Source organism: Zophobas morio, unplaced genomic scaffold (genome assembly GCF_036711695.1).
Source record: "Zophobas morio isolate AGI-343-1 ecotype UQ-CSIRO unplaced genomic scaffold, CSIRO_AGI_Zmor_V1 ptg000058l, whole genome shotgun sequence".
Classification (NCBI taxonomy): domain Eukaryota; kingdom Metazoa; phylum Arthropoda; class Insecta; order Coleoptera; family Tenebrionidae; genus Zophobas; species Zophobas morio.
In genome coordinates, this window is record NW_026972163.1 from 2,135,339 (window position 1) to 2,147,578 (window position 12,240).

Below are 12,240 nucleotides of genomic sequence, written 5' to 3' on the forward strand. Positions count from 1 at the left end.
TCTTTTAGTTTTAAACGATGGTTTGTAATACAGTTTAAAATCCAAATTATTAGGGGAAATGTGTCTGAGACGGCATACTTTTTGTAATCGCCTCATAAAAAATTAAAAAAAAAAATTTAATTTATTTCACCTCGGGCATTTTCTTAGTTAACACAAAACTATGTTTTGAAGCATATTTGAAACGATAACCTTTTTCGCATAAACTAATATTAACACTACGCCATCTCAACCGCACAAGCCATCTCATCTATATACTTAAGGGTGAGATGGCATACCATTAAAATTTTACAACAAAAACATTAACCAAATGTTAAAAAATAGAAAATATTTCTTAAACGTTTATTTATCAAAAAGCAAAATAACATTTTCATAAACATATTCAAATGCCGTTAAAAAAATATTAAATACACTTCCAAAAATTAAATAATTAAAGAAAACAACTTTTTGAAAAAGAAACAAAATATTAGTTAACTCTGAAAGTACAATTTTTATTATTTGCAAAGATCACAAATAAACTGTTTTGCTTTTCGAACTAAGCCCGCACATTCTGTGTGGCTCCATTTTCTGCATTTCTGACATTGAATCCACATTTCGCCACTTTTGGAAACAGTGTATAATTCATTACAAAATATACACGCTGGATCGTCTTCATCATCAGTCTCTAAACGTTCATCGTCACTTTCTCCAAAATATAAATTTTTAGTAACTCTTCGAACCGCAGTTTTCTGCGAGTTTTTCTGTTTGTTTTTTTTTTTTCGGATTCAACTTTTTTAGCTTCCTCAAGATTTGGCGTGTCGTTTAACACACCTTGCTTGCCTTTTCTTCTTTTCTTTTTATTTTTGGCAAGTTCAGCAATAGGTAAAGGTGATATGTCTTCAATGGAAATGTCCTTATTGGGAGACTTTGTTATTTCTAGTGTTTCTGATAACTGTGACGTTGCAGATGTGCTAGGCTGAATTTGTTCAGCATTTTCAGTTCTTTGTGAGGAAGTTTCATTGTCGCTTAAATCAACATTTGTAACCTCTGATGGAGTAAACATCCAATCGGGAAATACTTCACTGTTAAACGGATATATTCCTGTTGCAGCAAAACCCTTTTCAGCATTTTCTATCGTCGCAGATTTATTATAAGCTGTTTTAAATATTTCTGCAACTTGGTAATGTATTATGACTCTTCCAGGATGATTCCTTAACCAACTGATGAGTTCTTGATTGTAAAAACTAGTGAATGGCCCATAAAAACTCACATCAAGAGGCTGCACTCTATGAGTACAGTGGGGAGGAAAACAAAACATTATATATAATTCCATGGTGTTTTGCGTAGTTCAAAACGTTCAAGTCTTTGTGGCTGCCGTGGCCGTCGACTAAAAGCAGAATTTTTTCCTCTTCTGTGGGCTTTGCATATTTGACAAAATGCTTTAGCCATTTCAAAAAGATGTCTCCAGTCATCCACCCCTTTTCTTGAGTAAAACCTGTTGAACCTGTGGGCGCGTGATCCAACAATTCTTGCTTCATATTTTTCCTTGGAAAAATAAAAGCTGGGGGAATATATATGCCTAGTGGATTCATACAAGACACAACGGTAAGATGTTGTCCTCGTTCTGCGCTGCTCAATATGCCGACCTGCTTCCTACCTTTGGTAGCAATAATTTTTGCATTTTTAGATGGCACTGTTGACAAGCCCGATTCGTCGACGTTCCATATTTGATTTGGTTGGAAGTCATACTTTTCAAGGGTTTCAAGTAAAGATTTGAAATATTTTGTTATTTGGGGTTTATTAAAGGCTCTGGCGCGTGCAGCCGAAGTAGCTTCTGGTGTTCTTAACGATAATGAAGGATTTCGTTGCATAAAACCTTTATACCAATCCCAGCCGGCCATTTCTTTAGCTGCAGAAAATTTATGTGATAAACCTTTTGCTTCCGCCACTTGATAATAAGCCAGTTTTCGTATATCATTTGTAGACATACCAAATAATCTAGTTTCTAGATTTTTTACGTGGGCGACAATTTCATCTTCTAAGTTTTTATCAAACGTGCTTTTACGACCGCCTAGGTAACCCTTTCTCCAGCCATCTGCAATTTTCGCTCGTCGACGTAGTGTCGTGGATGGTACAGAATATATTTTCGATGCTCGGAGCCAACCCATTTTCTTACCACGAACCGCGAGAATAGCTTCTTTCATATTCTGATTGACGAGATGATTTTCTCCGATAAGGACCCATTTCTGACAAATAAAAACATAATCTCAATGGTGTAAAACAAATCAGTATAATAAAGACATGATGGCATACCATGCCATCTCATCTTTAGATTTACTGTGCCATCTCACATAAAAGTACGTTTAAATCGAAATTGCACCTTTAAATAATTATCTTGAATAAAACCGTTGGGTTTGTGGTCATGAATTTATGCGCAATTACAATAAAAATAAGAAATTACTACTAGAACCTTCAACTTATCTCAAAATAAATCTTACGAGAGTTTTTCTGAGACGGACAAAAGTTTTTAACACTTACCTGTTTCAACAGTTTGCTCAAACATGAAAACCATCTCGCCAGTTAACCTCAAATTACGTAGCATTTTCTACTTACGCCACAGTGACGTGATGGCGTTACTCAAAGCGCTAAATTCAAATTCGAACTTAGTAAAAACGATAGTATGCCATCTTATCTAACATGCCGTCTCAGACACATTTCCCCTATGGGATTTTATGAATGGAACTACTTAAGACTTCTTATATACAGGGTGTTTTTGAAATACGTTACCAAAAATTAATGAAGGTCTTTGGCATCCTTAAGGAATCGAATTGAGTAAGTCTCAATCTTTTTTTAATGATGAAAAAAATCACCTCTAACCACCTGCTTAGAACACCACTGATGCAAATATCCACGTAAATTGATTGCATTTAATTTGAATACAAACCTAGCAACGAATTTAAAATTATTTTGAATCAAAATGCATATAGTATTTCCACCGATAGATTAGCTGACAGAAAAGTCACCAAATAGACCGCTATAAAAAGTAGTGCCAAAGGCGCTTTATTTGAAATATAAGTAGATTTGAAAATAATGTTGAACTACGTAAAATTACTTTTAATATAATAATAACACAATTTATTTCCAACAGACAATATTATCTACACTGGAACATACACTTCGAATAACATTACGTACTTTATATTGAAGTAACAACCTCTGTAGGGCATCTTAAATTAAAATTTTCCTTCTTGAAAAATGAATACGCGTTGGCAATCATTTTCTGTGCCAGGATGTTGTCAACAACAGTCATATTGCACCGGGTTGAAGAGGGCTACAAAATATAATGGTATATAATTATTGCACAGAATAAATCAACAACACACTCTTGCGTAATTATGAATTTTATTCGTAATGTTTTCCATGGGGTCCATATGAAACGTTTTTTGACACAAACAACTTAACCTAAAATGTCCAAACTTCAGCCACTACACAAAAAATAGCACAAAGGTCTATAATATCATACCTAACAAATCAAAGCAAGTAAAAAACACAAACACTAAACGCAAAAAACACACTTTTTAACTTTTTGAACCAAAATTTTAAATTAACGTTAATCAGATCGTCCAAAACACAGGTTAAACGAAACCGGCCGACTGGCGCAGGCATAGAGGCGTAGGAAATTCGTTGCGCGGGAAAAGAAACGTTGGTTGCCAACTTAAACTACAACCCTTTAACAGCTTTAACCGTATAATGTTAGTATATTTTAAATTCTCCGATTGGCGATTGTGAATTCAAAATTTTCCAATCTATCGCTGGAAATAGTATAGTAAGCAAAGGTAAAGTCAGATTTGACAATTCGAAAATCCTTGGATTTTGAAAAGTAATCTTGCCTTTTAAATTAAGATTGAATAATTACAGAAGCGAGTAGTGAAACGAAAACGATTTATTTTTTATAGAAATTGCTCAAAATGCCGACCATCATTCGCAATGCATGCCCGAGCTCGACGAATTAATGATCCTTGCGCTCTTCTTAACATGTCTGGATTTGCTCTGATAGTAGCCGAAACATCATGAATCCTATTTGTCAGTTCTTCAATGGAATTAATAGGTGGCGCATAGACTAATTGCTTCATATGCCCCCATAAAAAATAATCACAAGAATTTAGATCTGGTGACCTAGAAGGCCACCGTACTGGACCGTTTCTTCCGATCCATTTTCTTGGAAATGTTTGATTTAACCATTCCCGCACGTCATGTGTATAGTGGGCAGGGGCTCCATCATGTAAATACCACATATTCCTCCGGGTAGCTAAAGGTACATCCTCTAAAAGATTTTCCAACGTATTATTCAAAAAATTAAGATATGCAGCGCCAGTTAACCGTGGAGGTAAAACATATGGACCTATCAAGTGATGTCCTACCATACCTGCCCACACGTTTACGCTAAATCGTTCTTGAAAGTGCCCCTCATGAATTTCATGAGGGTTTTCATCACACCAAACGTGTGTATTATGACAATTAAATACCTTGTCTCTCGTAAATGTTGCTTCATCCGTCGACAGCAAGTTTCCAATAAACTGTTGATCTTCATCATTTTTTTGTAATAACCACTCGCAGAACGTAATCCGACGAGGTAAATCAGATTCTTTGAGAGCTTGTACTCGTTGCAAATGATACGGATGGAGTCCTTGTTCTCTTAATGTACGCCAAACGACAAATGGGGAAACACCAACTCTGTAGGACAGCCTTCTGACACTGATACTTGGGTTTTCTTCTACCATATTTAAGATCTCAGGTTCAGCAGCTAATGTCCTTCCAGTTCTCTGTCGGCCACGATCTGTCATTTGGGGACGATATTCACCGTTGTCTCTAAGATGTTGAACGGTAGCGGTAAATGTATGATGATCGGGCACAATTCGTCCAGGAAATGTTTCCCTATAAAGACGTTGTGCTTCACGAGCGTTTCCAAGGGCCCTTCCATACAGTAGGACCATATCAGTTAATTCAGCATTTGTGTAAACAATTTTGATACAACTGACACAAAATTGACAACAGTACCCTGCCAAATAAAATTTTTATTGTTGCTAAGCGAACAAGATGGCATTTTGAATTACCTTTAATACAGTGGCGTACTGGAAATTTTGACCGAATATTCGATTAATTTTATCTCGAAAACGAAAAAACTTTTATATAAAGTATTTTTTGTCAGTTAGTTCTATTTATCATCACCAATTACCTGCTCTCTTTTGGTAGTGTATTTCAAAAACACCCTGTATATATTTTTTAATAATATTGCGATCAGTTATAAAATTTATTATTAACGTAAAATTTGTTAGCACGTTAAGCAAAGGTATGTGTTAGCCACTTTACACCACACAAATAAACGAAAAAATTCACAATTAATAACTTTTAGGTTAGGTTAGGCTACTTTAGGGACTTATTTCTATTATAAAACTGAAAAATTAGCGCGAAAGTGGGTATTTGTTATACCTACATCAAGATACATATTATTCCTTATATCTACATCATTCCACCAAGACTAAAATCCCGCTTAAATGCTGGTATCAATTTGTGGTTAAGTCATAATTTTAAACCCAAATTATCGACGATGATGACATAGGTACATGTATCGTAAAAACTACATTAAAAGTTTAATACTTACTATTTTGCACAAAAATAACTATAAAATTCCAGTTTATTTAGTTCACATTCACACACAAAACAAGTTTACTAGGTACATTGCGAATACTGAGGACACTGCCAAGTGGGTTGCGTATTGGTTGTGCGCATCTTGTATTTCACTGGAAATGTTTCGAACACATTGTAAAAGAAATGTGTTTCGCGAAAGTTGTGATAAAACATTTCAAAAATATATCTAAGCAATGTTTCATTTTTTAAATTTTATGTTTCATTTGAAATGTTTCTCAAATGTTTCTTGCTTACTGGGGTAGGGCATGGTCGACCTTGCCGCCCCTGATCAGCGGCCACTGACTTAAATATCTATTCCTTGACATAAATCCTAAATACCGTTCATGTTCAGCTTCTTTATTTACTTTCCAGCTGTCAGGAATAGGCAAATAGTTCACTTTGGCCATTTCATAAGCGATTTTTTTTTATTTTGGAACTGTTTGGCAGTAATACATCTTGGAGTATGTTACTGCGTAATCAGCCAAAGACTGCTCTTGTTCTTGGGAAAATATTTTTCGATATGCGTAGTTTTAGTAAGTTTTCACCAAAGTCGTGCTGAGACTTTTCAGGTTTTAGAACACAGATGTATACAGCAGAAAGCCGGTCTGGGCTCGTATATCTATCCGCTCTGGCCCCTGCTTGGACGCTTGGATCTTCAATGCCACCCATACTACACGACGCGGCTCAATTAATATCGCAAGCATTTGTAAGTTCTACCTTTTCAAAGTAATATCTTTCCCACGATTCGGTAGGCAACTTCATCTGATTGATTAGGGCACGTAACGTAGTGGCGAAATCTCTGTATTCAATGAAGGATTTTCCGAGCAATTTCTTGCACTCTCTCCAAGTCAGCCGACATGTGTTGATAAATTATCATACCAGCGTCGAGCCAATCCGCTCAGACGACTCTGCATTTAAAAAATGCCATAGTTGGCTCATTACAATTGTTAATTTTTGCCAAGTGTTCAATTTTTGCAATCCATTTCGACGAACTCAAATTTGGATTTCCAGGCGTGAACTCGGTGCTGTCCGATTTTATAGCAACCCTAACTCCACGATGGTGTTTTGCTTTCATCTTTGTTTGTCGCTGGATTTTGGTAATTGAGGTGCATTGGATGGCGTACGTGACTTGTGGTCGCTGCCCCGACTCGTACTAGGTACACTTTGATTTCGGGACGCTTTCAAAGCTGCTCGAGCACGCTTTTGTCTGCGCCTATAGGGTAATTGCCCCTGTAATGGACACTCAAGAGAAAATTTGAAATCTAAATAATCTTATTATTATTAATATTCGGTCAAAATCAATTTGCAGCACACCAGATGAAAGCTTATTTAGTGCACTTTCTAACAGTCTGTTAACAAATTACGTAAAACAATGATTGTTATTTTAATATTTTATATTGTGATACTACATCAAATGTGCCAGTAATGGACACAGTTGCGTAGGTAATGAACACATTGTGGGTGAGTAATGGACACTCGGAAAAATGTTAATTTTATTCATATTTATTCATTTCTGGAACAGTAAAATGGCCTCTAGTATTTTTAACCTTTGGCTCGTCTATGACACATACAATATCTTTTTTGAAATAATAAAGAATATCCTCTTTGCTTGGCCACTTCCATACACCTAAACCTGCACTGGTCATAGACTGTATTTCGGCTCCTAGATCATCCTTCTTCAAAATAACACCCGTAAAGGTCCATTGTACGATAAATAATTTGATTAAAACATTATACCTCTTTTTAAATTTTAGTTAAACATAGAAAATCATGAGGAGAACTCATCAAGGCGATTAAGAAGGTAAGTATAAAATATAGTTAATGTGCAATACTTTAACTGCTGTATAAAAGTGATAAAGACAAAGAACATACTTTGTTAATATGAGTACGACTCATCAGGATAATAATTTTTCTCATATTTCATGATGACATATTGTCCAATTTGTAGGTTTAAATCTTCATTTTCGCTGAAATCTAGATCATCATCGTTGTATGTCAGATTTACATCAGAATCAGACGAATTTTCATTATCACGTGAAACTTTTTTCTTTTTCTTAGGAATCAATTTCTTCTTCATCTCCTTTTCATAATACTCCCGATACTTGACACTTGACACAACTGCAGGAAACACCGTACGTTTTCTTTTTGGAGTTATGGTGTCCGAAGTGCTAGGAAATACCAAGCATTTTTTAAACGGCGTTGGTATTTTATAACCTTCCTTTTCTTTGTCTTCATAAGAATGCTTATTTACTTGCTCGGGAGTCTTGCATTCTACGGTTATCGATTGTTGCAGAATTGGCGAGTTCTTTGTAGAGTCACAATTTTCTTCAATGAGTGTTTTTGACGTTCCTGGGCGATCTATGTCATTTTTTTCCATGAAAAGTAGTTTATCTTGTCGAATATTGGGTGTAACTTTTTGTTCAAGTGTAGTTTTGCATTCATTTTTTATAGCAGACCATACTTTGTAAAGATTACGTGATTCAATATTTCCATTCCACTCAGATCCACGTAAATATGTTTCCAAAAATTGATTGACTTCTTCTTTTTCGATATTTCGTTCAGTTGCTTCTAAGACGATACTACATGGTCTACGGTATGTTCAGGTAAGTTATCAATATTTCTATTTGGAATACATTTGGAGTAATCAACATTATTCTTTTCAAAAGGAAAAATTCCACTCTTCCTGAATCCGTTTTTAATTGTTTTAGGTGTAGCGTATTGATCAAAAACTAATCTTAAAATCGATCCAAAAGTGTATCTTGTAACTTCTTTTGGAAAATGTTGGAATTTCCAACTCCTTACAGCAGCTGCCCAACCAGCCTTGAATGGTTTGAAAACTGCTACATCGGCAGGTTGCAAAATATGCGTTGTATTTGGGAGTAGCGATATCAGGATAACTCCATTGACATCACACAGTTTGCTTACTTGTGTGGTTAAGTGAGAACGATGTCCGTCCACGAATAGTACAACTGGTCGAGTAATGTTTGAAGATTTTATATAGGGTATGAAATGGTTAGACATGTATTCATAAAAAACTTCTGAATTTAGCCATCCTGAATCTGACCTACCTAATGCCCAATTTTCTGGTATAGATTCAACAATTGCTTTTGGCATCTTTTTATATGGAAAGATAAGCATTAGTGGTACTATCTTTCCATCTGCCGAAAATGTAGCCATAACAGTAATCTGCTCTTTTTCAGCAGATACTCTTTGATAAAAATCCTCTTTTGATTTGGTTGGTCCTAAAACGTTTCCACTTTTAGGACAAAGCATGAATCCAGATTCATCTCCATTAAATGTTCGGGTGGGATCACGAAGGATGTCTTGAAGGTTATTCTCTTTGAAATAATCTTGAATTTCATCAAACCATCTATGAATATGGTCTTGGGTAACAGCTGCACGAGCTTTACTCAAAGATTCTGCATGTTTCTGTTTGATTTCTGAATGCCGTTTAAGAAATCCTTCAAACCAAGATCTTCCCGGTGTTTTAGATTTATTTAAATAGCGAGGTTCTCTACCATTATCTTCCAAGTATTTTTTTACAGACATGATGAGATTGGTTTTGTGTACTGGGAATCCTCTTTTCGCCATGGCCAATATCCAAGAAAAACCAATACGTTTTCTTCATTTTCAGATAACTCTGATGGAGGTCCCATTTTTCTACAACATGGACTGTCTCCTGCCATTTTCCTGATTAGAGTACTACGAGGAACATGGTACTGTTGGGCAGCCTTTTTTTTTTACTTAGCCCATTTTCTTTCACCGCTTGGATAGCCTTTTGCATGTTCTCCTCCGAATAGCAAAAAAACTTTCTGGTTTTTTCCTTCTTTTTTTCCATTCCCCTTTTGTAGAAAATCACATCTACCTGAATTAGAAACAATCTTAACTTGGTAAGAATTCAATATCGGCATCGGATGACTGGTGTCCATTACTGAATTTTTCTTGTTTAGTAATGGACATCCCACTGTCCATTATTAACACATTATTTAATTTTTTGTTTCAGTACTGGTCACCCCCCGTAAAAATCGTTATTTGTAGGAAGTATGTATTTTCAACTGCAAATGTCGACTCATTTAGAGGTAGCAAATTCAACTTTTGCGACCACCGGTTCAAAAAGAAAAATTGAGGTTACGTACGCAATGTTTGATGTGATTATTTCTTGAAAAATGAACAAATGTGTGCTACAAACATTACTTGAGTATACGCATGGTAGTTGGTAGACGGCAGAAGATAAAATGATTAACTCAGCGACAAGTATAAACGGTTTTCTTTGTGTTGAAGATTTAGATTAAGTTTGATTAGAAATCAAAACAAAATCATGTTGCGTCAAAAAATTGAACGTTTATTTTTTCAGTTTATTGTCTTATGGTTTCAACTGGTGAAAAAAATAGTATATTAACCACGGTTGCAAAACCACTTCTAGACCTCGCGCTTCAGAGCCCTCGACGCTGCGCGTCTCGGGTTCTAATTTGCGCTCGGTCTAGAATGCTTGGCTCTGCAACCGTGGCTAATAATATACTATTTTTCACTAGCAGCCATGACGCATGCAAATGTCGACTAATTTAGAGGTAGCAAATTCAACTTTTGCGACCACCGGTTCAAAAAGAAAAATTGAGGTTATGTACGCAATGTTTGATGTGATTGTTTCTTAAAACATGAACAAATGTGTGCTACAAACATTACTTGAGTTAACGCATGGTAGTTGGTAGACGGTAGAAGATAAAATGATTAACTCAGCGACAAGTATAAACGGTTTTCTTTATGTTGAAGATTTAGATTAAGTTTGATTAGAAATCAAAACAAAAACATGTTGCGTCAAAAAATTGAACGTTTATTTTTTCAATTTATTGTCTTATGGTTTCTACTAGTGAAAAAAATAGTATATTAACCACGGTTGCAAAGCCACTTCTAGACCTCGCGCTTCAGAGCCCTCGACGCTGCGCATCTCGGGTTCTAATTTGCGCTCGGTCTAGAATGCTTGGCTCTGCAACCTTGGCTAATAATATACTAATTTTCACTAGCAGCCATGAAGCATGCAAATGTCGACTCAATTAGAGGTATCAAATTCAACTTTTGCGACCACGGGTTCAAAAAGGAGATTGAGGTTATGTACGCAATACTTGATGTGATTATTTCTCAAAAAATGAATAAATGTGTGCTACTAACATTACTTGAGTATACGCATGGAAGTTGGTAGACGGTAGAAGATAAAATGATTAACTCAGCGACAAGTATAAACGGTTTTCTTTGTGTTGAAGATTTAGATCAAGTTTGATTAGAAATTAAAACAAAATCATGTTGCGTCAAAAAATTGAACGTTTATTTTTTCAATTTATTGTCTTATGGTTTCTACTAGTGAAAAAAATAGTATATTAACCACGGTTGCAAAGCCACTTCTAGACCTCGCGCTTCAGAGCCCTCGACGCTGCGCGTCTCGGGTTCTAATTTGCGCTCGGTCTAAAATGCTTGGCCTTGCAACCTTACGGGCCAATTTCAAGTTGGTTTGCAATTAATTGCAAACGCCGTTGCTATGGTGATCTCGTAGAACTCTTAATACAAACCATTATATTTTTGCGAGGTTACCATAGCAATGCAGCTTGCAATTAATTGCAAACCAACTTGAAATTGGCCCGTTAGCCAATAATATACTATTTCAAAAATGTGTTATAAAATAGCTATTTTTTTACCTTCATCTCCGCATACCGCTTGTTGTAATTTGCTGGATGCAACTGTGCTTGTTTTAAAGATATGTTGTACAAGATCCCTATCTTTCTTCAAAATAGTTTTTAAAAGACCTGATAGACTGAGCGAATCTTGGAACAATCAAATTCAAAGTATGGCTGTAAACGTGGATAATGTTGCAAGGTTAAATTTTTTATTGCGGCAACAACATTGACCTCAGTGTTTGTGGTTATGGACCGTATTTTGTTTAGTATCTTCCTCTTGTTCAGTTGTTTAATTATAATTATTATTCATTTAAAAAAAAACAAGTATTTCTTTACAACAAAACATTGTAACTGTAGTACATGCCTTCTTTTTGAATTGTTAGGACTTTCTTTTACACTTCAGATACACTTTTGAGCACTGATATTGATGGAATCGCCGCAAAATTGGAAATTTTCGATTTCGTGTAATCACCAAAATTATTATCCAATAGAAATGAAGTGTTTTTGGTTTTCTTCTCAGCTTCTGAATTTACAATAGACTCGTAATTGTACCACACTGTCAACAACGTCGTCATAGCATCTCTTCACTTTGTGTGCAAACGTGCCTTTTCATTCTCAGTGGCCGCTTCTGAATCATATTTTTTGTATTTAACTAATTGTTCCAGCATGTGATCTTTCAGTAATCTCATACTGCAACTTTTGAATCTGAAATGTCAATAAACCACTCGCAAAAATTCCTGATTTGGTTTTAACTTTACTTACATACCTATCACTGTCATAGCACAAAACAAGATCTAAGTTTTTCCACAACGCTTCTTGTGTTACAAAATTCCCCTCACATAAAAGATTGAGCTCATTTATGCTTTTTATTCTTTCGGCTTCGCTAAACCGAAATCTGCTTTTCTTTCCA

General features: G+C 35.6%; 1 protein-coding gene across 1 annotated transcript; it reads right to left on the minus strand.

Annotated features, from left to right (window-relative positions):
• Positions 1 to 661: 661 nt before the first annotated feature.
• LOC135143425 (uncharacterized) lies at positions 662 to 2,578 on the minus strand. The gene is made up of 3 exons (XM_064075292.1): positions 2,515 to 2,578; positions 1,273 to 2,071; positions 662 to 1,220 (listed from the first exon to the last, which is right to left on the minus strand). Exons 1-3 carry the CDS (start codon positions 2,576 to 2,578, stop codon positions 662 to 664), a joined length of 1,422 nt encoding a protein of 473 aa, XP_063931362.1.
• Between the last annotated feature and the right edge of the window lie 9,662 nt (positions 2,579 to 12,240).